General features: G+C 51.1%; 1 protein-coding gene across 1 annotated transcript; it reads left to right on the plus strand.

Annotated features, from left to right (window-relative positions):
- Positions 1-2,332: 2,332 nt before the first annotated feature.
- Slx4 (SLX4 structure-specific endonuclease subunit) lies at positions 2,333-24,029 on the plus strand. Its single transcript, XM_026385640.2, has 14 exons — positions 2,333-2,765; positions 4,490-4,666; positions 7,308-7,497; positions 8,589-8,801; positions 10,203-10,411; positions 10,542-10,858; positions 11,403-11,622; positions 12,036-12,124; positions 13,267-13,413; positions 14,575-14,741; positions 15,741-17,983; positions 21,545-21,647; positions 22,181-22,594; positions 22,951-24,029. Exons 1-14 carry the CDS (start codon positions 2,408-2,410, stop codon positions 23,303-23,305), a joined length of 5,202 nt encoding a protein of 1,733 aa, XP_026241425.2. The 5' UTR covers positions 2,333-2,407; the 3' UTR covers positions 23,306-24,029.
- Positions 24,030-25,727: the final 1,698 nt, after the last annotated feature.

Raw genomic sequence — 25,727 nt, forward strand, 5'->3', positions numbered from 1 at the left:
CACTCGTCCTGCCCCACGCCGTAGCGCGCCCCCGAGGCCGCAAAGGAAGTCGGGAAGACCTCCCTCCACATCCCTGACGCGACCGCTCTGCGCCTGCGCACAAGCCGTGCTCCGTGGGACGCCGGGGGGCGCATGCGCCAGCGCAAGGCTCTCGGTTGAGAAGGTGCCGCGGCGGCGCCGGAGGTAGGAGGAGTCGGCTTCGGGGCTGGGAGTCCGCGCCCGGGAGGAGGAAGGCCTCTCCCCTCTAGCCGTTCCCGTTCTTCTGCGGGCCGATCTGTACTCACCCGCCTCTGGTGGACCTCCTAGCCTCCGCAGGGCCGCATTCGGGGCCCAGAGGCCGGAGCCGCGCCTGCTGTACGGGGGCCCCTCGGAGGGAGGCGGGGCGGGAGGTTGCGGCCAGCGATCGGAGTCCTTCTCTGGCCTTAGGGCTCTCAGGGCCCTTAGCATCTCTTCCCCAGACGGACCCCCAGCCCCTGCCTGTAGTGGCCGGGATGGGGAGGTGTCCCCCCGCCCCGACTCATTCATTCTTCCCGCGCCTGCTGGGAGCGCGCCCGCAGAGCGCCCTGTCCGTTTGTCATCCGGCAGGTAGTGACTGCGCACCCACCGGGGACCGACCGCCTTGACAATCACCGACCGAGGCGTGGGGGCTCCTCACTGTGGCGTGTGGAATTTGGTCTAGCCGCCCCCACCCCGACAAGACGAAATCAGTTTGCTTTAGCCTGATGTTACGCGCTCTCCTGAACCGATCTTTGCTGCTCCCTGCAGACCTTCTCCCTACCACTTCCTTCACTTCAATTGTATCAAACTCTCTGCAGTTCATGATCAACAAATGGTTGTTGAGCACCTTTTTACAGGTCAGGTGCTGGATCAGCCAGAAAGAATTCACTGTGCCCTCTTGAAGTGTTGAACTTAAGTTGGGGACAGATAAGTCTATGAATAAAACATAAGAGTGATACTCTGGAACCACACTGCTTGAGTCTGATCTCTGCCTCGACACTTGAAAAGCTGTATGACTCGAGCTAGTTCCTTATTCAGCTTGTGCATAGGTCCTTGCTGTAAAGAAAAGATGACGGTTGATTTTCTTGTTTTGAGTTGTAAGGATTAAATGAGTTAAAGACTTGAAAAGCAATTGGAACAGTCTGGCACACAGTAAGCACTCAATAAAGGTTTTTCATTGTATGTGACTATAACCTTGATAAGTGCCATTTTGAAAACCATGTGTGACAATACATGGAGAGTGTTCACTTAAACATCAAAGGAAGCTGCTCTGAGGAGATAACAGGGAAGATGAGACTCAGTCAGCTGCCATACAAAGGAGATTCTGGGCAGCTTTATCTACCCAGTTCTGGAAAACTAAATGATTAATTAGACTGGGCATTGGAGATTTTGTTGAATTCGAAATGAAGGACTTTGCCATCTGATAATTCAGTTTTGATTTTTGAACCACACTAAATAGTGTGCTGAAGTAAATAATAATGCCCTTTGGTTCAACTTTTGCATATAAGCAGTATTCTGGTTCTCTGGGTTTGGAGAGCTCTTGTGGGCTGAGAAGGTAGAGAAGTGGCCTTTTCTCTCCTACATGTTTGGGGTTATATGCTTTTTCTTTTATGCAGTATTTATTCATGGAGCCTCAAGCCATTAATAAATCTGATAGTTTTAGGCCTGTGTAGGGAGATAGGTCCCCTAGGTTTGGGCTTACCCAATTTCTTTGGTAACTGCCCTTTGTAGGGTTCTCCAAATTTCAGTAAAAGCAAAGCTCTCCTAAGATGCACATATTTTTTCCTGCCTATGGAAGACTGCATTGGCAGGTTTCTAGATACCCTGATGTGTTGTGATGTCCTGTGGGATGATTATACTATGTTAATAAGGCCATACAGAGCATTTGTAGAATGTTATTACTCTGAAGACTTCCCACACCCTGCATGGTTTTTACCTTCCTGGAAGAAATGACATTTGATGGTAATGTTTGTTGAATTACAGTTCTGCTTTTGGTTTTCCACAGATATGAAATCAAACCAACCCATGTGCTTCATTATCATGGAGATCTTGGAGATTCACCTGAGCATGGAGTTCATGTGTGTTTTATGTCAGAGGCCTCTGTTGGACAGCAGAATATTTTCTCAGCTGTGAACTTTAGCAGAAGGAAGCTTTAAATATGTGGTTTAACCATGGGCCCAATTTGAAGAAAGATATTTAAATCATTATGGAGAGGAAAACAATACTTTTTGCTCAGTTGTGCACTCTCCATGGGACTTGGTGAGTCGAGGAAGAAGCTGGTGGAGCTGAAAGTGTGACTGAAGCTGGGCTTGTAGGCAGCCTCTCTCTCTCTTACTGTGGAAATGCCCTCAGATCAGTCCTTACTCCCCTGAAGACCCGTCCCAAAGCCTTAAAACTCAAAACTGGTCAGATGATGGATGAGTCAGATGATGATTTTAAAGAACTCTGTGCCAACTTTTTCCAAAGGGTAAAAAAAAATGGGACCAAGGAAGTGTCAGGAGAAAAGAAGACCCAGAAGGCCTCAAACAGCACTCAGATCAGAAACAAACTGAAAAAAAACAAACAATCCACCACCAAGAGCAAAACACTTCTTGGCCCTGCAGGGAAGAAACCTAAATTAGGCAGCGAGGACCCTAGCACTAAAAAGCCAGAGGCAACCAAGTTGCAAGAAAATGAACAAGCTCTCTCTGTGAATGGGGAGGGAGGAGTGCTTGCTCCTGCTCTGAATCAGCCCAACCTCTGCGAAAGAGCACAGAGCATCCAGACAGGTAACCAGGCAAGAACCGTGGCCACACCTTTCAGAGAGGACCACATAAATTATTTGCACTATCTCCAACCATGGGTTGGAAAACTTTCTGAAAAAGGCAAAAGACAGTAATATTTTGATTTTGTGGGCCCTACAATCGGTTAGAACTGTCATTGGCCCTCCCTATAGGTGGGATACAAATCTGAAGATTCAGCCAGCTTCAGATAGCAAATATTTGAGGAAAAACAACTGCATCTGTACTGAGCAAGTACAGACTTATTTTCTTATTATTTGCTAAACAATACTGTGTAACAATTACCTAACACATTATATTAAGTGTCATAAGTCATCTAGATATGACTTAAAGGTCCTTTGCAAATATTGTACTATTTTATATAAGGGACTCAAACATCTGCACATTTTTGTATTTGTAGGGGGTCCTGGAACCAGTTCCCTAGAGGCATGACTGTACCCAACTCTGAATCTATAGTGTGAAAGCAGCCATAGACCATATGGAAATCAGTGGGTGTGGCCATGTGCCAATAAAACTTCATGTACAAAAACAGGCAGCCAGCCCCAGGCCCAGAGTTTGCCAACTTATAAACTGTAACTATAGAAAACATGAGCCCTTTGTGAATCTCCCATGCAATTCTCTTTGGAGCCCTCTGCTCTTTGAGAATTGCTCATGAATGTTTATGTTACATAGCTAACGGGAGTTACACAACCTGAAAATAATGCTGTGATTTTCTTGAATTCATTCCAGTGTGGGTAAGTTGGAATGGCCAGCCAATTTGTTTAGGTTGCTGAGAAGGCTGAGGAAGTTGTGCTGTGTCTAGATCCCAGGAGCATCTTCAGGTCTTAACTCTTCTCCAAAGACCTTTAATTATTTTTTTCCTTTTCTCTTCGTTTGAGGTAGCCATTCTCTCCTGCTGCCCTCAGCACATTGAGGCCTGCCTCAGCATAAGTTCTGCATGTAGAACTGAAGGCCAGCCATGTGTGAATAATGCACCACAAGTCCTCTGAGCTACTGTTCTGTTTCTAAATTTTCCTTACCTTCACTTCCTGACCTGAAATAGCATTTTTCCCCCTAACATGGGCAGAAGCTCCTCTAAAGCGTGGTAGTCAAACCTTAGCTCAGAGACTGTAGACAGCAGAGTAATGTCACCTAGACACTCTTGGCCCTTCATGCTCCCTTTTGCGCATCTAATGAAAGCTCTTCATGGTTCCCAGAAAACCCTATGCCTGTAAAATTGACCCAGCTTCAGGGGGTTCACGGTCTCCACTGAAGGCCTTCTGTGGATCCCAAGTTAAAGGAGAATGGATCTAGAAATAAACATTTGTCATTAATATTTAATAAGTGTTCTTGAAATATAATTCACTTCCTGTGAAATGTATTGGAATTTAATTCACTTATTAAAATGTAGAGTTCAGTGGTATAATCAGAGTTGTGCTACCACCACTGCTACCTAATTTTAGAACATTTTTAAACACCCCAAAAATAGACCCCAAGCTCATCAGCAGTCACATCCCTCCTCCTGTCATTGCCACAAACAAGTTCCCAGCAAGCAGTCTTGCTCACACTTGCAGGTCCAACCTAAACTGGTTGGTAAAGTATCCCTTGGAACCTTGGGTCACTTGCCTCTGGTGGGGAAAGTCATTTCTCTAGTAGTACAGACACTGAATATTTTCTTCTGCCAGAGAATGCTCCCAGTCGTGACTCCCACCTTGCTCCAACCTGTTTGACAGCAGCTGTGCCAAGTCCCTCCAAACCCCGCACTGCAGAGCTGGTTCTCCAGCGGATGCAGCAGTTCAAGCGAGCAGACCCTGAGCGTTTGAGGCATGCTTCAGGAGAGTGCTCCGTGGAGGCCGCACTGGAAGAGAACAGCCCACAGAGTCCTCAAGAGGAGATGGTGGCAGGAAATGGTATGAGAAGCATGTTCTTATTCCAAGTAGAAATAAGTTATAGTACTAGAGTACGGGGGCAGAAAGGAACCAGTGTTCATTCCATTTCTGTTGTAGGCAGGCTCTCTGCCTATTGTTTAAACTTTTCCAGCCAAAGAATGAAGGGTCCCTTGGTCATTTCAGTTGGCTTCCTTGATAAAAGTACCTTTTTTAAATTTTTTTTTTAACTTTGACATTTCATTATATAAGTCTTTGCTTGATAAAAATTACAATGAATTCTCTATACCTTCATATAGATTCAACAATATGTTAACATTTTGCCACATATATACCCTTTTTTTTTAGTTTTTCAGATCTTAATTGGTTTTGTTTGTGATTCTAGAATTGACCAGTAGTCCCAAAGTTGGTTCAGAATGTTCCTGTTGTATGTTTCTTTAAAAATATATATTTTTATATTATTTGAAAATAAGTTATAGACATTATGATGCTTCACTGCTGGATTCTCCTGCATAACCACACCACCAACATCCATCTGATTCCACGATTGAACTTATATGCAGTTCATAGTCCTATTTCCCAGTTGCTTCCAGACTGTCTCTCATAACTGTTTTTTCCTAGTGAGGACTCAGTATAAGTAATACACTTTGTATTATAGCTCTGTGGTATCTGAAGGTCATATTCTAGACTAGTGCCCTGGTTTTATTTATTTATTTATTTATTTATTTATTAGGTATAGATGGACACAACACAATGTCTTTATTTTTATGTGGTGCTGAGGATCGAACCCGGGTCCCGCCCATGCTAGGCAAGCGCTCTACCGCTGAGTCACAATTCCAGCCCCAAGTGCCCTGGTTTTTATTTTTATTTTGTTTTGTTTTGTTTTAACACTAACTTTCCTAGGAGTCCATGCTAATTGTCCTATAAGATCTTCCACTTTCTGGATGTGTTTGATTCTTTCCTCTGGTGTCATTTCATGCCTTCTGCTGGTGCTTGGGTTGTGGTGCACTGTGGGTGGGTCGGGCTCCACTGGCCCAGGTTAAACACTGTGAAGCCACACTGCACAGTGCTGTGTACTTTGTATTGCGCCACTGCAAGTGTGTCAGTGTCGTAGTGCCAGATGGTCCTCTTTATCGCCTAAAAAGCATGGATCCTCTGATAAGTACATAACAACAGGAAAAGAAGTAGGAAGAAACCATTGTGGTAGAACTACAGCTAATAAATACAGATTGGTAATATATTTCCTGATTTCACCTGAGAGCATGAGGATTCTTGGGCTGCCCCAAAGGTCTACAGCATGTGAGTTGATATCTACAGAGGCATTGATCCTTGTGACACAAGTGGGGGACAGAGGAGTCACTCAGCAATTGCCTAAGCCTGGCACCTGCCATACATTTGACTCAGTTGTTTGCCAGGTGTTTTCACATTATGCCCACCTAAGATTCAGGAAGGGATAGACCTTCCCTGCCCCCAGTACTGGTGATTGAACCCAGGGCACTCTGTCACTGAGCTATGTCCCCAGACACCCCCTTTTCTTATTTTTTAAGTTTTGGGACTGGTTCTCACTAAGTTACCAAGTCAAATCTTGAACTTGAGCTCTTTCTGCCTCAGTCTTCCTAGGTGTTGGGTTTACAGGTATGTTCTACTGTGCCTGGCTCCACCTCTTTATTTAAAAAAAAAAAAAAGAAAAGAAAGGGAGGGCTGCCCAGCATGGTGGGCATACCTGTAATTCCAGCGGTTGGGGAGGCTGAGACAGGAGGATGGCAAGTTCAAAGCCAGCCTCGGCAAAAACGAGGTGCTAAGCAACTCAGTGAGACCCTGTCTCTAAATAAAATTCAAAATAGGGCTGGGGATGTGGCTCAGTGATTGAATGCCCCTGAGTTCAATCCCCAGTAACAAAAATAATAATAATAAAAAAGGGAGGGTACCTGGGAGCTAGCTCGGTGGTAGAACATGTGCTTGGCATGGGTGAGACCCTGGGTTTGGTTCCCAGCTCCACAGGAAGACAGGAAAACAGGATGTCAAATGAAGGAGTGCTGCTTCCTGGTTTTGTGGCTGCAGTGATAGGCCACAGTGATACTCAGCTCCAGTAATATCAGATGGGCCACCCAGCAGCCATTTCAGGGTCAGAATCAGTACCTCCTTTGGTCTAATGCTAAGTTGGAGACTCTGCCTTTAACCACAGAAGGCCTTTTACTTTGCTGTGGTTTTTCTGTCATGGGCAGTAGGTCAGCAGTGGGGGAGGCTGAGCTTGAAAGAGAAAACCTAGTTCTGCTGGACTAGGAGCCGTGTGACCCTGTAGTACCAGAGGTGCAGGATTTAGTGGAAGATGAAGGACAACTTCTGCAGGACCACTCAGAGTGGCCTGGACCACTCACATCACCCATCTGGTGGCTGTTAGAGATGCAAAGTTCCAGGTGCCACCTGGACCTCCTGAATCTGAGCCTGCATCTTAACAAGCCTGGCAGGTGGTTCATGTGCATACTGGACTTTGGGAGAGCTGTTCCAGGAGTGCCCTCGTGCCCAGTCTCAGTGGGCCGCACCCCCATCACCAAGCCTGCACAGTGGTGCTGGGTTCTGGTTTCTTCATGCTCTGTGAGAGGCATAGACATGGCAGAGTCTGGTGGTGGCCCTGTCCTCATGGATCTTGGTTGCTTCTCCACAGGGTATGAGCCCAGGCTCCCTGCCACAGATAGCGATGCTGCCGTGGCCTTGGCCTTGCAGCAGGAGTTTGGAAGGGAAGCAGCATCTGCGCACAATGGTAGTCTGGAGGAGAATGGGTTGTTCTTCTGCCAAATGTGTCAGAAGAACCTCTCATCCATGAACGTGACCCGGAGGGAGCAGCACGTGAACAGGTAGGAGCAACACAGACCGTCCTGTCTCCCACCTAAACGACCCAAGTAGGGAACAGCCCACTCTAGAGGGAATTGAGACTAGCACCTGGGTGTCATCACCATGCCCTGCCACCTAACAACTTTATTGGGATATAATCACATCATACTTTTCACCCATTTAAAGGGCACAATTCCAGCTGGGTATGGTGGCACATACCCCTGATCCCAGCTCCTTGGGAGGCTGAGGCAGGGAGATCACAAGTTTGAGGCCAGCCTAGGCAAATTAGCAACACCCTTATCCCCAAATAAAAATAGAAAGGGTGGGGGATACAGCTCAGTGCTTATCTAGCACTTCTGAGACCCTGGGTTCTATTCTCAGTGTCACAAGAAAATAACAGTGTACAATCCTGAGGCTTTTGTTATATCCACACGGTTGTGCGGCTGTCACCAGTATCAATTGTGGGTTACTTTCATCACCCCAAGAAGTCTCTACCCCATTGCCCCTCCGTCACTCCCCTGGAAACCACAGATTGTGGTTTGTGGGTTTGCTCACTCTGGACACTACATAGATGTAGAGTCAGGCATTACTTGGTCCTTTTGTTTTCCTCCTTCACTCACATGTTTCATGTGTTCTTTCCTTTAACATAATGTTTTCAAAGGTCATCTGTGTGGTGCATGTATCAGTGTGTCATTCCTTTTCATGGCTGAGTAACAGCCGTTGTATGGAGCCACCACATATTTATCCTTTCATCCCTGTATATACGGTTGGATGTTTCCCACCTCGTGGGTTTTGTGAATAGTTGCTCTGATGGAGGTTTCATGTATTTGTTTGAATACCTGTTTTCAGTTCTTCAGGGCTTGTGCTTGGGAGTGGAGTTGCTGGATCCCAAGGTAATTCTGTTGGAACTCTCCTTGCTTTCTTTAGCCACTTTACTAACAGATGTCTAAATTTAGTTTCTGGAGCCAACTGCCGGGGAGATGCGCAGACTGTGGGGGACTGGCTTTGGGGACATGCCTGGACCTCAGCAGATCCATGTTGAAATGAACCAGCATTTGCTGCCTCCCATGTTCCTGGGTAGGCTAGCTCTCCCCTATTTACTGTTCTCCTTCAGGTGCTTGGATGAGGCTGAAAAGGCACTAAAACCTTCCATCCCTCGGATCCCTGAGTGCCCGATTTGTGGCAAACCATTTCTCAGCTCCAAGAGCAGAATCAGTCACCTGAAGCAGTGTGCAGTGAAGATGGAGGTGGGCCCCCAGCTCCTGCTGCAGGCCGCGCGGCTGCAGACAGCTCAGGGGGAGGCAGGCGGCAGTCTTCCTGTACCCAGGTGAGACAGATGAGGAAAACAGGAGCCAAATGATAGTGTTGATATGTGGTTTGTACTTTTTTTTGGGGGGGAGTAGTTGTGGATGGACAGAATGCTTTTATTTTATCTATGTTTTTTGTTTGTTTGTTTTTTAATGTGGTGCAGAGGATCAAACCCAGTGCCTCACACAGGTTAGCTTTGCTCAGACTGCCCTGGGGCTCAGGACACCCAAGTTGATCCCAACTTTAGAGGGAACAAAGGCACTGTGGGCCTCAGACTATTTTAGGTTTGGGACTTCTTTTCTTTGACAGCTAGCAGGAGTATAGGGAAGACGAAGGTTGGGGACTGTTTATACCACTGTCTTGCCTGTGGGTCATGGCAGCTGGGCTTGGTCAAGCTGAGATTGCAGAGGCAGAGGGGTTCTCTTAGCTGAGAAGCCCATCTATATTTAGACATCCACACTAGATTATAGGATGGGCAGCCTGAGGCTTGTGAATAGACTGTCTCACCCATTGCTTGCCAATCAGATTAAATGTCTGCTTCTAAAATTCTCCCAAGTAGTGAAACTAGACATATGTGGGTCCTAGAAGGCAGGTTGAATAGAAAGCTACAGGAATTGGATACCCTTGAGGGGTCTTTGAACTCACCTCCTCAGGCCAAGCCTGGGCATGTGGCTCTCTGGCAGGCTCGCTGGCCTGGGTGCCTATGTTGACTGGGCACCCAGCCCCTGAGCTCCTCGCTTGCTTTCCTGGAGCTCAGGCCCTGCCGCCCTCATAGGAGCAAGCTGGCCCCTTTCCCTTTGGCAGTTATGGTTCCTAGGAAGCTGGAGCTGAGTTAGGGCTTGCTTAGATCTTCCAAGGCCACCGCTGGAATCTCCAGCCTTCCTCACCCAGCAAGAACACAGCATTTGCAAAAGCCAGGGCAGGCAGGTTTCCTCCAGCCAGAGATCCCTCCACACTAACTGCCCATGTCAGAGGCGCTGCACTGGCTGAGGCTGCTCACTGTTGACGGAAAGGAGGCCCTTCCTTTAGACTGGGGTAGAGACATTGCCCTGGAGCCCCTGAAGGAAGGGCTGCTTTGGGGCCACCTGAAGTTTCAGTGCAAATCTAGGGAGCCAACTCAGAGCCATCAAGTGTTGACTACACCAGAAGGTTTGGACACAACTAGGGTTTACAGGGACCACCAATGGCTTTGTCTGTCTGCTAAGAACCCAACTGGACAGTCATAGAAAGGGCCCAGATCTTTCTGTGTCCCGCCTATGCTGAACTTTTGGCTAGGATTGCGTGAGCTCAGGAGGAGCAGAATCAGCACAGTGGAAGCTGAGGTGACTGATGGCATGTCAATCCTTTTCCTGTCACCCCTAAAAGGGAAGAGGCCCAGGCTTTGGGGATGCCCTCACCAGCCTTTCTCTGTGCCTTTTAGCTCCGGCAGTCATACTAGGGGTTTGAAAAGGAAAGGAGCCACCAACAAGAAGGAGCCCCAGAAGAGGCGGAAGGTTAGCAAGCCCAGCGTGCCATCCGAGGACCTGCTGGTGGCCATGGCTCTGTCCCGATCTGAGATAGAGCAGTGTCCAGCTGTGCCTGCACTCATACTAGAAAACGCTTTTTCTGAGAGAATGAGACCAGGAGCAGGTATGAGTGGCTGGGAGCAGGGCCCCCCGAGAGATCTCGCTGCTGTGCCATGACTAAGTTCCTCTTAGTGGGGGCTTCCAGACAAGGAGATAGATCCATCACTGACTGAGCCACTTCTGTTTATCTCTAGAGAAAAAGAGTCGCAAGAAGAAACCCCCGGCCTCCCCCCCACAGTTGTTAGTTCAGGATTCTGAGACCACAGGTAGACAGATTGAGGACCGCGTGGCCCAGCTGCTTTCAGAGGAAGTGGAGCTGTCCAGCACGCCACCACTTCCTGCCAGCAGGATTTTCAAGGAAGAATGGGAAGAGGCAGGCTGGCGTCTACAGCTGCCTGAAGGAAAGAGGAACTTTCTGTGGGAGGGAAGTGCCCTGACTGGGGCCTGGGCTGTGGAGTCCTTTTACACCATGGGCCTGGTACCTCCCATCGTGCCCCAGCAGCCAGCCAAGGTGAGCCTGTCCCTCCTAGCACATGGACAGGCTTTGGGGAGAGTGCAGAAATGCAGCCCTGGATATGACAGTGGGCAATGAGAAGTCCAGGAAATAGAAGGGGAGGAAGCCAAAGGGGCACCAGCTGCCACTCATTTCTCCTTCTAGCAACTAAGTGGTTCTCTTGATAAGAAAGGAAGAACTTTGGCTCCAAAAATTAGCATGCCCTCCACCCCCAGGGGGACTAGTAAAGTCTTTCCTCAGAGGATCCTCCTGTAGGAGGTCCTCAGTCAACACTCACTGCATGCAGCCATTTAGATGACATTAGGCCCCCTTCCAGCCCAGGGATGGACTGCAGACATGGATGCCATGGCCCAGCCGGGCCATGACAGAGCCCAGGATACAGGGATGGGAGAAAGCCTCCCAGGACTGCTCCTGGCTGTGACTGGCCACCCTCAGAACAGTCCTTTTCCTGCTATGCAGTTTTAGGTCCAGCCGTGTGTGGGGGAGGTGGCTGCTGCAGTGCGTGACAGTGATCAAACTGCTGTTTTCCACCTTCTTGCAGGGTCTCAGGCAGGAACCTGAGCTACCACTGGTGCTGTGGGAGCAGCCAGAGCCAAGCATGCAAAAGTCACCTGCTCTCCACAGCAGCCACCCTGCAGCCCTTGGCCCCAGGGACCCGTTGCTCTCTGCCAGCCAGAGGGAGCACCAAGCCCTGCAGGACCTCATGGACCTGGCGGAGGAGGGGCTGAGTGGCAGCCCATGGCCCTGCAGTGGGGTTGCAGGTGAGCCCTGGGTGGGGTTTTGGGCCAGCCCTACCTGATGTGGCTGGCTAGGCTAGACCGAGCTGTGAAGTAGCTCAGACCTGAGGCTCATCCCAGCTCAACGTGAGGGTCAGGCCTTGGGTATTTTCCTTAGAGGGAAATGTGATGTAGGACACTTGTGTCTGTCACAGTTTTACAAGAAGTTCAACCAAAGACTGAGCCATCCTCGCTAACTTTGTATGTTTTACTGTCCTTTTACCTCCCCCTCAGGAAGGGTGGTGAGAATAGTCTTGGGGGTGTGCTTTAAGTGCAGGTGGCCTTGGCTGGCAGTTTGCCAGGGCACTGCTGGAGCAGCCCAGCCTAAGGTGGTGCTGCCTGCTTGGTGGTTGACGTTGACAGGAAGTAATGTTCTAATGAGTGACTCCTCCTCTCAGGGATAGATTCGGTGCCCAGCAGCCTTCCACTGACTGGCTTTGTCCTGCCATTCAAGGAGAAGCCTCCTGAGAGAGGTGACCACATTTCGGTAAGGATGGGCTTCTGTGCCACAGGCCAGGCTTTTGGCTCTGCTCCAGCTCCATGGTCTTGGCCACTGGTCCTCAAATACTGGTCTCTGCTTCCCAGATGACTGACACCCTGACTGGCCCTTGAATGGAGCCAGCAGAGAGCCCACCTGCCCTCCTGAGTCCCCTCCTGGTGCTTCTGTCCCTTCATCCTTGGATGCTGTGGGTTACCTCAGCAGCAAAGCCTTGGAGCCTCTCTGTCCTGGGAGCCCAGTGGGACTACTGACTGCAGCTTCCTCATCCTGGCATCTGCTCACATGCTTGTTACCTTCATTGTGTAGGGACTTGCTGTGGCCCTTCTGTGTGTGTCCTGGGCTCCAACTAATGGTCCAGTGTCCCATGTTGTTGGCAGAGAGCATTAGAAGTTGGGTACTTTTTTTTTTACACTTTTATCTATCTATCTATCTATCTATCTATCTACTTATTTATTTAAATATTTATTCTTTAGTTGTAGTTGGACACAATACCCTCATTTGTTTTTTATGTGGTGCTGAGGATTGAACCCAGGGCCCCGCGCTTGCCAGGCGAGCGCGCTACACTGAGCCACAACGCCAGCCCCTGTTTATTTATTTTTATGTGGTGCTGAGGATCGATGTCTTGCAAATGCTAGGCGAGCGCTCTACCATTGAGCCACAACCCCAGCCCCAGAAGTTGGGTACTTTTTAGAGTGGATATCATCCCAGGAGACCCAGCACCTCATGCCATGGGCCAGCCTGGTGATGTCACCACGTATAGTCAGGAAATGGCAGGTCCCCGAGCACCTTGAGCTCAGGGTTCTGGTCTGCTACATCAGGCTGCTCTGAGGACTTGGGTGTGACAGCATGTGCACACACAATCCCAGAGGCTGCGAGGACATCTTATCGTAATCCACTTGCAGGTCCCTCCCGTTGTGGGTCAGGGAGCACAGTATGCTAGGGAACCTGAGACAAAAGTAGTGTCTTGCTCCTCTGGATCACTGAGGGCTTTAAGGTAACCCAGAGGTGGTGCAGGCACGTTCTAGAGAGGAGAGCAAGTGTCCTGGCTCAGCCCACCCTAGCGCCCCCCCTGTTGGGGCCCTCAAGGCCCAGTTAGAAATGCTAGGATTCCTCCTTTTCTCCTTCTGCAGGTCTCCCTGGGGCTGTTGGCTGCTGACTTCAGTGCCATGGTCAATAACCCACACCTGAGTGACGTCCAGTTCCAGATGGACAGTGGGGAGGTGCTTTATGCCCACAAGTTTGTGCTTTATGCCCGATGTCCACTTCTCATTCAGTATGTAAGTACGCAGGGCAGTGGCCAGCACGTACCTCTCGCCCTCCCTTGCCACCTTTCTCCGACCGGGCCCTCTCTTATGTCTCATGCAGCCTTTTCCCTTCCTCACTCGTCTCACCCCACACCACTGTCCTTTTGCAGAGCAGGCTTCCTGATGGTTGCCAGCAGGGTCTGCTTCTGTGGTTCTGTGGAGAAGGGAAGGCTGCAGAGCTGGGAAATGTCAATTTTTTTTTTGTTTGTTTTGTACTCGGAATTGAACCCAGGGGCAACATCCCACTGAGCAACATCCTCAGTCCCTTTTGGTATTTTTTTTTTAGTATATTTTTTTTAGTTGTAGATGAACACAATATCTTTATTTATTTATTTTTATGTAGTGCTGAGTTTTAAATCCAGTGCCTCACATATGCAAGACAAGTGATCTATCACTGATCCAACCCCAGTCCCCCTTTTGTATTTTAATAGAGACAGGGTCTTGCTGAGTTGCTGTGGGCCTTACTAAGTTGCTAAGGCTGGCTTTGAACTCACAATCCTTCTGCCTCAGTCTCCCGGGCTTCTGGGATCACAGGCGTGTACCACTGCAACTGGCCAGATTTTCAGTTCCTTATTTTCCCCTCAGAATTGTTCCCTCTTTCCTCCTTTTGTACTCTTTTAAAGTCTTACATTAGTCTCTTTAAGATTGAGTTGCTGTTCAGACATGTTCTAACTTATAGGAATCCAAGAAATTAGTCTGTGTCAAAAAACTCTAGACCTTGTCAAAGGAAAATGAACTAGCTCCTTAAACATCCACCCATAATGTGACTTTGAAAATAAGAACCGTTATATCCCAAGCCAGGAATGGTGGCATCCACCTGTAATCCCAGTGGCTTGGGAGGCTGAGGCAGAAGGATTGAAAATTCAAGGCCAATCTTAGCAATTTATTGAGATCCTGTCTCAAAATAGAAAATAGAAAGGGCTGGGGATGTGGCTCGGTGGTTAAGCACCCCTGAGTTCAATCCCTGGTACAAAAAAAATAAAGAGAAATGTTATAGCCCATCCTCCAGAGTTGTGGCCAACTAAATGCACAGCAAAGGCCCAGGCTGAAGACACACGGACATCTGGACAATCTGCTCACTCCAAGTCACAACTGTCCAGTCAATTAACCTTCTGTATTTTGTTTTATTCTCAGGTGAACAATGAAGGCTTCTCTGCTGTAGAAGATGGTAATCTGACCCAGCGTGTCCTACTGAGCAACGTGAGCTTCGAGGCGGCCTGTGCATTCCTGCACTATCTCTACACAGCAGATACTAGCCTGCCTCCGTGCCTGGTCCCTGCCCTGAGCTCCTTGGCCCTCAGGTTGGGACCGTTCCTTCCACAGCTTCACAGTCTTTGAGTCAGTAGTGAGGGCTGGCAGACTGACAGCTCAGGGGAAGATTGTGCTGCAGGAATGTCAGGGCTGAGGCTGTCAAAACTTGGAGTCCTAGCCAGGTCTGTTAGTACACCTATTGTCTTAGTGGCTCAGGAGGCTGAAGCAGGAGGATCACAAGTTCAAAGCCAGCCTCAGCAACTTAGTGAGGCCCTAAGCAACTTACTAAGACCCTATCTCTTAATAAAACATAAAAAGGGCTGGGGATGTGGCTCAGTAGTTAAGCATGCCTGGGTTCAATCCCCATTACTCCCTTCCCCCAAAAAACTTTGAAAGTCCAATTTTAATCCCAAGTTTATGACCAGTGACAACTCTGAATAGAGTATGGTAGTTGAAAATTGGGATGCCAAGCCCTGGATAGGGAGGATTCTGCCAGGCCACAAGCGTGGTGAGAGGCTGACCTGCGGCCTCAGCATCCCCACACTGCAGCCTCTTGATCATCCCCTGTGAGCTCAGCAGCAGCAGCAGGCATCCTGCCTCCCAGCCACCTCAAGGGCCTTGGGGGTAAAGCCTTGCTCCTCCCAGGCTGCCTCATTCCTCAGTGCCTGGGAAGGAACAGCTCAGCCCCCGTGTTTAGGAGGCAATGCTGAGTCCCAGAGCCTCGGGGCAGTGGCTGACTGGCCTGCTCTGGTCTGTCTCTGACTGACTGTCCCAGGGGCCTCTCAGGGCAGCCTGCACTATGCAGATTTGCAGCCCTGCCAACCCCTCCATCCCGTACTCTGTCTACACACCCCTGAGTTTGTAGCAGCCCAGTAAATGTGGTAGGTCTCTGGTTCCTAGAGCTAGTGGCTGGGGTGTCCTGGGCAGGAGAGTGGACGCCATCTTAGGAGAGTGGGGAAGGCCACAGCCGAATCCCTTGGCTGCTCCTCCTCCTGAAGATAGCTTGGGCCACCACCCTAGTGGTGGTGACACAGTGCTTCCTGTTGCAGGTTTGGTGTGAATGACCTCGTTCACCTGTGTGAGCAGGTGCCTGTCCTGATGGACTCCGAGGGCGAACAGCAGGAGAAGGAAGATGAGAACTGTGACAGCAGAGTGGAGAATCTCCAAGAGCTCTTGAGGGCAGTGTGGGCGGATGAGGAGGAGGAGGAAACAGAGAGCCACCAAGAAGACAGAGTGCAGGTCAATGAAGCAGAGATGGAAGAAATTTATGAATTTGCAGCTACTCAGCGAAAGCTACTCCAGCGGGAGAGAGAAGCAGACACAGAGGAGGACAGTGACTACCCCGGGGAGGACAGTCCAGTGGCTGGGCCTGTGCTGGGAAGGGTCCAGAGTGATGAACAGTTAGAAAAGCAAGAACAATCGGAGTTGTCTGGGCCTGGCAAAGAGGAGGCCTCGGCCACCTGGGGAAACGCACCACATTCCCTTCCGCTGCTCCCGGGCCTGCGTTCAGTCAGCACAGGGGAGGCAGAGACCCACGAGCAAGAGGTGCCAACAGGGCCACCTGGCCCGAGGCCCTCTGGGGGCTGCCAGGCAGGGGAAAAAGAAGGCTTCCTTTTGCATCCAGTCAAGATCCACAATCACCAACAGGCCTGTTCATCAACTCAAGGATCTGAAGTGTCCCAAATAATGAGCAGCCCTGAAGAGCAGAGTGGCACTGTCAGGAAGAGGCAGGTGGAGATGGCCTGTCCCCTGGCTCCACAGCAGATATCCCCGCCACACCCATGCTACCTCCTGTCACAGCCCCCCGGAGGCAGGAGTCCTGGCCAGTCACAGTTCCACCTTGACATAGGTGATCCATCCCCAGCAGCGTCTCAGTCACACGGTGGTGCTTCCCGGGTGGCTTCCCCAGGCTCACTGTCCCCACTTGTACCTTTAAGGCAGAAGAGGGACGATAGTTTTCTCACTTCACTCACAGAGCCAGGTCACTGGAAAAGCAAAGGATGTAGTTCCATGTTAGAAGGCAAAACCAAGGGTGTCCCGATTTCTCCAGAAAAATCTTCACCCATTGACCTGACCCAGTCACAGCCTGACCGCTTGAGTACCAGCTCCCAGGACCTCCCATCCCACTTGAGCAAAGAGAATGAGATTATCCTTTTACTGGATTCAGATGAAGAGTTGGAACTGGAACAGACCAAAACAAAGTCCATTTCTAATGATCTCCCAGAGGAAAGGAAAGTTCTAGAATTCAGCCCCAGGTCCTCTGAACTATTTTCAGTCATTGATGTTGATGCAGATCAGGAATGTTGCAGCCCACTGAAGGAAGGAGCTGGGATACAGCCGGAGGAAGAAGAGGGAGAGCTGGAAAATCAGGATGCATTGGGCCGTGGAAGGGTCCCCTGGCTGTTGTGTGACCAGGAGAGCAGCCTCCACGAGGACAGCACAGACACCTCATGGCTGGTGCCTGCCACCCCACTGGCCAGTAAAAGTCGTGACTGCTCATCACAAACCCAGATAACAAGCCTTGTCCCCAGGACTCCAGGGGACAAGATGGGTCGGCACATGCCCAGCGCCGCCTCAGAAAACAGGGCCACTCAGGAAGCTGCACAGTCTTCAGTGATCACGCCCCAGATGTCACCTGTCACCCCAGGAGCCTCTGACAGTAGAAGGCAGGTCTACAGAAGCCCTTCCGGTCCCCGCCCCAGGTACTGCTCACTTTCTTCTCCACGTACACACCAGCCCGGTATAGGAGGCCTCACCGATGTCACCAGCAGGTTCCAGAAACTCTCACCGCTGGGGCCATTCCTGCCAAGTCAGGCTGCAGCAAGCGAAGTGGTGGAAGTTGGGGACAGTGAAGATGAGCAGGAAGTGGCCTCCCATCAGGGAAACAGCAGTCCACTGCAGGCTAGTGACCCCCCAGTTCCAGTGGATGACTGTTGTTGGCATGTTGAGCCCCTCTCACCAATTCCAATTGACCACTTGAACCTCGAACGGACTGGCCCCCTGAGCACCAGCAGTCCCAGCGGACGGGCCCATGGGGCTCTAGACAGCAGTGACTGCCACTCCCCAGGACTCCCTGGCACCACTCCAATTCGAGGAAGCTGTGCTGCCCATAGAGAACCTCAGCAGGAGTCCCCACAGGCCGGCTCCTCAGGGAGCAGCAGGCTCAGCTTCCTGAACACAGCTCTGTGGGACAACTGGGATGGGGAAGAGCAGAAGTCTCCAGGGGCTTCGCCTGTGGCCCAGACATCAAGTGCCCACCGAGGTCAGCTGTTAGAAGGGCCGGAGACGCCAAGTGAGTGGCCATGAGGGTGGGGAGGGATCTTGTCTTGTAGGCTGTTTGACCCCGCAGGGGTGTGGAGAGCAGTAATGGGACGGGGCTGATGATGCTGAAGGCATGCTCACCTGGGGGGCCCTTCCTTCCATTGCCTACAGACCTGTTTCCACAGCGCTGGGAAGCTGGCAGGCTGTCGAGCTCATGCTCTGCGGCCAGTTGGTCAGCGTTCCTAAGCTGACCTGGATCTCACTAGTGCTCACCTAGGAACTTGTTAGAACTCTGTACCAGCTGGGCGTGGTGGTGCAGGCTTGTAATCCCAGTGGCTCGGGAAGCTGAAGCAGGAGGATCACAAGTTCAAAGCCAGCCTCAGCAAAAGCCAGGCACTAAGCAACTCAGTGAGACCATGTCTCTAAAATTCAAAATAGGGCTGGGAATGTGGCTCAGTGGTTAAGTGCTTCTGGTTCAATTCCCAGTACCCATTAAAAAAAAAAAAAGCTTTGTACCTTACAAACTCCCCTCCAGAGCCCTGGACCAGCATCCAGAGGTGGCAGCTCCCAGCAGCAAACATCACAGTTGCAATTTCACACTCACCGGTGTGTCCACAGTCCTCCAGGACAGGGACTCAGATAGCTGCTTATGGCACATCGGCAGCACTAGTGTTGATAGACGGTGTAAGTTACTATAGAAGGTTCAACCATAAAAAACGCGACAGTGTGGATGAACCTTGAAAACGTTATGCTATGTGATGGAAGCCAGACAGCAAAGGCCACATGGTGTATGATTTTGTTTCCATGAAATACCTAGAAATCCAGAGCGGTAGAATGAAGACCAGCAGATGCTTGGAGCTAAGGGATGGGTGACTACTTACTGGGTACAGGGTTTCCCTCTGGGGTGATGCAGATGTTTTGGAACCAGATAGAGGGTGGCTGCCCAACACTGAATGTAGTGACATATTTTTTTTTTTTAAGAGAGAGAGAGAGAGAGAGAGAATTTTTAATATTTATTTTTTTTAGTTCTCGGTGGACACAACATCTTTGTTGGTATGTGGTGCTGAGGATCGAACCCGGGCTGCACGCATGCCAGGCGAGCGCGCTACCGCTTGAGCCACGTCCCCAGCCCTGTAGTGACACATTTTTAATGTGAATTCCATTCTCGTTAGACAAAAGAGGGGCTGGGGCAACTCGGAGCACATGCTTAGTATGCATGAGGTCCTGGTTCGAGCCCGAGTGGGGCCTGGTGTGGTGGCGTCTGGTGGTGCACGCCTATAATCCCAGCGGCTTGGGAGGCCAAGGCAGAAGGACTACAAGTTCAAAGCCAGCCTCAGCCATTTAGCAAGGTCTTGAGACCGTCTCAAATGGAAAATAAAAAGAGCTGGGGACGTAACTCAGTGGTACTAAGTGCCCCTGGGTTTAATCCCCTGGACTTAAAAAAACAAAACAAAACAGGAATGGGGAGACTGTGAGCCCCTGCTCTTCCTCACCCCCTCTGGGAAGTGGGGCTCATCTCAGACACCCTAGGAGGCTGAAAGCCTCGGCTCCCATCCAGGCACTTCGAGTGAAGGGAGGAAGGGCCTGCTGCATTGAGACGTGACGGACACAGCACACAGCACTGCAGCCTGGTGCTTCCTTCCCTCCAAGATCCCAGATCAGTCAGGCCATTGATGGTGCTTACCGTAACTTCAGTGGTTTCAGAGTTGCTGAGAGCTTGTTAAAATGCATGTGTCACCGGGGCTGGGTTGTGGCTCAGCAGTAGAGCGCTCGCCTAGGACATGTGGAAGACCTGGATTTGATCCTTAGCACCACATAAAAATAAATAAATAAAATAAAGGTATTGTGTCCAGATATATATATATATATATATATACACTTTTTTTTTCTTAAATGCAGTTACACACCTTTAATCCCAGCCACTCAGGAGGCTGAGGCAGGAGGCTCACAAGTTCAAAGCCAGCCTCTGCCAAAGGTGAGGTGCTAAGTAACTCAATGAGACCCTATCTCTACATAAAATACAAAGTAGGGTTGGGAATGCAGCTCAGTGATTGAGTGCCCCTGAATTCAATCCCTGGTACCAAAAAAAAAAAAAAAAAAAAAGTGCATGTGCCATTTTAACATGCCAGAGCTTCTGCTTCAGGAGGCCCCTGGGGACTCAGAATTTGCATTTTCTTACCAGTTCCCAGAGTGGTGCTGTGAGAACTTTTGTAGCAACTTGAGACCTGGGCACCTCAGTCGGAATCTGAGGGAGGCTCAGAGACAAACTCTGAAACCATAAGAGGCAGAGCCTTGGAGAGGCCCTGTGGCCACAGGAGGATGAGAGGGAGAGTCCATGTGGCCCTCATTTATCTCTGTCTTTTTAAAAGCAATGGCTTTATTGAGATACAATTTATATGGTATAAAATTCACCCTCTTAAAATGTACTGTTGGGTAGTTTGCAGCAGTCACCGTGCTGTACAGCCGCCCTGTGGTACAGTTCCAGAGGTTCTCACCGCCTCAGAGCCGAAGCCCGTCAGCAGCCACCTTGCCAGCCCTGCAGCTGCTCATCCACTTTCTGTCCCTTTGAATTGACTGCTCTGCACACTTCATATAGAGTGCCCCTGGGTTCAATCCCTGGTACCCTCCAAAAAAGAAAAAAGTGCAAGACTGTTTGCCAAAGCAGCTGCTCCATTTTCCATCCTTCCCAACCAGCCGCTGTGAGGGTTGTGATTTCCCCTGCCTTTGCCAGCACTCACTGCTGTGTCATTCCATCCAGCCTGGTGGGTTCCCAGTGGCATCTCATTGTGGTTTTGGTTTGTATATTCTTGATGGCTCACAATGCCGAGTGTCTTTTCATGTGCTTCTTGGACGTTCATATATCTTTGGAGAATCGCCTGCTCAGATTCTTTGCCTGGTTTTTTTGTTTGTTTGGTTTTGTTTTAGGTGCTGGGGATTTTGAGGAACCAGGGCCTTGCACATGCTAGGCAGGCGCTGTACCACTGAGCCACATCAAGCACTTCTTATATATATACGAATGAGATAGCAGAATGCATTACAATTCTTATTACATATAGAGAGCACACTTTTCATATCTCTGGTTGTATACACAGTATATTCACATTGATTCGTGTCCTCATATACATCAAGCACTTTTTGAGACAGGATCTAAGTTGCCTAGGCTGGCCTCAAACTCCTGCTTCACCCTCCCAAGTAGCTGGGATTACAGGCATGCCCCATTGTGCCCAGGTCTTTGCTCATTTTTAATTGAGTTATTTGTCTTTATTGTTGAATTATTTAAAAGTACTAATGTCTAAGCCTGTCAGTGCTGCCCATTATCTGAAGCCAGCCCTGTATCAGGTGTTGGGCTGTTGGGTTGAGCAGCCCCAGGGGCCCATTTCCTGGGCATCAGCACTATACAAGGTTGTGCTCTAGGCTGCTTTCCAACGGGAAGATGTGACTCCAAACAAGGGTGGGTATCTCTGCTCTCATGGGGCCAAGTGCTGCTTAGAGTCTTTGAGAGATATATTTCTCTTGGTGACACTTGCAGAACTGGAAGTGGTCACAGATCCACATCTCAGACTGAGATTTTTGCTTCTTCTGTTTTACCCAGAAGGTGCTAATCAGAAGAAGAACTTGCCCCCCAAAGTGCCCATAACTCCAATGCCACGGTATTCCATCATGGAGACCCCGTTGCTGAAGAAAGAGCTGGACAGGTTGGTGGTGTTCTTGAAAGCTTGCTCAAATGTAGTCTTTTCTCTCCTGCACATTACCAAGCTCAGCAAGTCTGGGAGTGGAACTGTCCAACAGGTGGCCTTTCAGATCTGATGGGCACTGCTGGGCCAGGCCAGGGAAGAAGTTGTGCCATCAGCTCTGCAGGGAGTGTGTGGCTCCTGGGATGGGGTAAATGGCCTGGGACTGTCTGCATACTGCTCCCAGATTACATGGGCCCAAAAGAAGCCAACCAATGAGACTCCTTTGTGTCACCATAAGGAAACAGGTCTCCATGCTCCACAGGGTGAGTGGCACCTGGGGAACTCGCTGCAGAGCACTATGGGAATGCCCCCGTGGGTACTGTGCAGCATAAGCTTGCTTGGTGCATGAGTGTTCTTGGAGGACAGGTGTCTCCAGTGTCAGTCCCATGGAAACGTTCCTTGAATCCGTTGGTGTTTGCTCTGTGCTGACATGGAACAGCTTGGAGTGTGTAGGCTGCAGAGCTGTGTCGAAGTTCACCTGTTTCCCCATCCAGGTTTGGAGTCCGCCCTCTCCCTAAACGCCAGATGATTTTGAAACTGAAGGAGATTTTCCAGTACACTCACCAGACCCTGGAGTCTGACTCTGAGGATGAAATCCAGTCCTCACAAGTGCCACTGGAGGCACCTTGCAGCCAGACCCTGACCACTGAGACCTATAGGCCTTCACGGGCAGGCCACACCCAGTCCAAGGCCACTGCAGGTCCTAGGACCCAAAGGTCCAAAGGTCCCACTAAGGCCAAGGGCCCCCGACATCCAAAGCACCAGCCTGGTGAAAGCATTCCGCACCCAAGGAAGTCAGCAGCTGAGGAGCCGTCTCCAGGCCCTGATGGTGACGCTCAGCTCCCAGCCTCCCAGGAATCCGTGGCCACCTATGTGGACGGCAATGACAGCTCCTTCAGCTCACAGAGGTAACTGGATGAAAGCGACAGGGCTGCCTCATGTGTCCTCTGACTAGCCGGGCTGAGGGTGGGCTCAGTGCGGCTTGATGGTGATGTTCAGAAGCCCGTTGTCTTGGGCTTGAACTGTAGGAAGCCTGGGTGGCAGACCTTTCCTTGCCCACACGCCCAGAGTTTATGGCTTACGGGGGATCCAGCTCAGGCAGCCCAGCTGTGGGGTACCATCAGGAGATCCTGCCACCCTGGGGGGTGGTCATCTCTGCCATGCCATGCCCCACACGGACACAGAAACACTTCTTCCCTTAGAGGGGCTTCTGGCCCCAGGCTAGAGAGGAAGGGCACCCCAAAACAACATGTGTTCTTTTCAGTTCTTCCTCCAGTGAGTTTGGAGCCACCTTTGAGTCTGCAGGTGAAGACGAGGAGGGTGAGGAGGCGGTCAGTGCATCACAGGCAGCCGTCCAGGCAGTGGACACGGAGGAGGCTGTGAGACGCTACGTCCGCTCCACGCCAGCCCTGTACCAGAAGGTGCTGACGTACCAGCCCCTTGAGCTGGCAGAGCTGCAGGCCGAACTGAAGCAGAATGGCATCCGCGTGGCCACAGGCAAGCTGCTGGACATCCTGGACGCCCACTGCATCACCTTCACCACCGCTGCAGCCCGCAAGGAGAAGCTCAAGCAGAAGGGGCGACAGCGTGTGGGCAGGAAGAAAGGGGAGTGGGATTGACAGGGCCCTGCCCCATCCCCACTGCCAGTGGCCTATGGCATCTGTGCCCAGCACCAGTCACCCCCTCTGGCCATCTCCAGGAGGGCCTGGGTACCCAGGATCAAATGTCCACAGGCATGCCTGGGCCTCAGGACATCAGCCCACCTGCCGCCTCCTGACCTGCTTCTGCTGCAGTAGCTGGAGCATGGTGCCCACTTAGTTAGGGTCCTGTGAGAGGGCATAGTGCCTGTCAGGCCCTGCCAGTCTGTTCCAGAGGGGCAGTAAACCACCCCAGCTGGCCAAGGGAAGGCCATTTCTGCCCCTTCTGCCACTCGGTGTCCTTTAGGCCCAGGCAGACTGCCCCATGAGTGTGTCCCAAGATGTCTGTCAGGTCCAGCCTGCCCCAGCTGGCCAGCCTGTCTTCCTTCTCTGCACTCAGACCAATCCCAGTCACCACCAGCAGACCCTGGCATCTGCAGGCCGCCTGTACCACCATGCCTCAGGAGCAGCTTCTGGCACAGCTGCCCAGACTTGTCATTGTCACCAGCAGTCTCCAAACTGAACAGTACACAGGGCCCGGCACACCCCTGCAGACCCCTGTTTGTTAGTGGGTTCCGTCCACGGGTGGAAGCTGCTTCTGGCTTGGGAGTAGTGTGGAGCACCGGCGGAGCTGGAGGGGAGCAGAGCTTGGGCCTCCACGTCCTGTGAATGTCCTCGTCTGTCAAATTCAGCACAGTTGGTTTTATATGATGTGCAATAAACATAAAAAAGACTAAAAACCAAATGCTGTGCCCTGGAAAAATCTGCAGGAGCTCGAGCCCCAGCCCCTGCTGCCCACCTGAGGTGGCAGAGACTTCTTTGTGCCTGCTCTCTTGGGTTCCAGGCCATCGTCTCACCCCTTTTTCTGGTTTCTGGATAACAGACACAGGTGCTCACTTGTTCCCACACTGAAGGGAGCCCTCACTGGCTGTGCTCAGGAGGCCTGGGCACTGTGCCCAGCCTTATCTGGGGGGCATTTCAGGAGCAGGGTGCTTAGACCTGCCAGTCAACCTGCCTTTGTACAGTCAATCACTGTCATGGCCTGTACACTGGGCCCTGGCTGCGTCCTGTCCTGCCTAGTACAGAAGGCAGCCCCTGGCCTGTCCCCTGCCTAGCATGGGGGTCAGGGCTCCGTGGCCTGGAGTGGCATCAGGGACAGCTTCCTGGAAGAGGGATTTGTGAACTGGGCATTAGGGGCAGATAGCACTTAGGAGAAAATGGGGCTTCATAAATATGTAGTGTGTGTGCTGGTGGCCACCAGGTGGAGGGACCCCAACCTGGCTTACGTTGCTGTGGCACCCAGAAACAGTAACTGAGGAGGAGGTTGCTGCTTCCAGAAGGGGAGGAGTAGTGTGGGCCACTGCCGTCAAGGAACAGTGCAGATGGAGGGGCCTCGTTACTGAGCTGAAAGTGGTGGTGAGGGGCGCTTCAAGCCCAAGTCAGGGAGCATCCCCTCCAAAGGCTTCCTGTCCCTGACAGGAAAAAAGCCCTGAGCCCCTGCAGAATGTTCGCTGGATTGCCTGAATCTTGATGCAATGTGACCAGACCGCCACACCTGCCCACTTCCTGTGGCCTTGGTCCTGGCCACAGCCTGCGTTTGTCCACTCAGAGGAAAACAGAGGAGAACCACTGGCCCAAGCAACAAGGCTCACAGGGAAGGGCCCTGGGCTCCACAGGCAGGACGCCTCATGCGGCTGCTGAGTGGACAGAAAGCCCCAGACCACTGAAGACTCAGGAGCCTCTTCATCCCCCATCCATCCCCAACCCCCAGGAACCAGAATGCCCCGCCCCCAAGTTAACTGCCAAGAACAGGGATCAGCCTGTGTAGGTTGAAGGACATGCCTGGGAGCTGGGGTGTAGCTCTGGGAGGCTCCCCGAGATCATTTCCTCTCCTGTGTGCTCAGCATCTGTCCGCAGGAACCTAGGAAGGAGGCAGAGTGAGCCTCTGTGTCCTCCTCATGTGACAGGCCCAAGGCCCTGTGGTTTCCAGCATCCTGTGGGCGGCTTGGCTTCAGCTTTTGCTGCACCCCAGGGCCGAGGCCGCAGCCACCGGTTCTGGGCTCTGCCTGCCTGGAGGCTCACGGGGCTTCTGGGGGCCCAAAGTCGCATCCTCTCAGCACCAGGCACATCCCTGGGTGCTCAGAAAGCACTACTGGAAAGGAGCGGGGGAGGCAGATGGAGGGTGTCAAGAAACCCCGTTCCCCCTCCATCACCTGGAGAACCAGCGGAGAACTGGTGTGTGCCCTGCCCCCCTCCCCAAGCTGCTGTGTGCACCTGACTCACTGCTCTGCGCCACAGCCATTGCTGGCTCCGGCTTGCTTGCTGAGGAAACGCAGTCCCCAAGGCCCCCATCCCTCACCTTGTCACCGACTTCCCTTGGTGTCCACGTGTTAAGTGGCTGGCC

Source organism: Urocitellus parryii, chromosome 9, assembly GCF_045843805.1.
Source record: "Urocitellus parryii isolate mUroPar1 chromosome 9, mUroPar1.hap1, whole genome shotgun sequence".
NCBI classification, from domain to species: domain Eukaryota; kingdom Metazoa; phylum Chordata; class Mammalia; order Rodentia; family Sciuridae; genus Urocitellus; species Urocitellus parryii.

Excerpts from the sequence above, each read along its gene's own strand:
- Slx4 (XM_026385640.2), top strand. The coding sequence starts at position 2,408 with ATGATGGATGAGTCAGATGATGATTTTAAAGAACTCTGTGCCAACTTT. Across the intron at positions 2,766-4,489 it reads AGCACAGAGCATCCAGACAG|CAGCTGTGCCAAGTCCCTCC; the intron begins GTAACCAGGCAA and ends CCTGTTTGACAG. Across the intron at positions 10,412-10,541 it reads GAGAATGAGACCAGGAGCAG|AGAAAAAGAGTCGCAAGAAG; the intron begins GTATGAGTGGCT and ends GTTTATCTCTAG.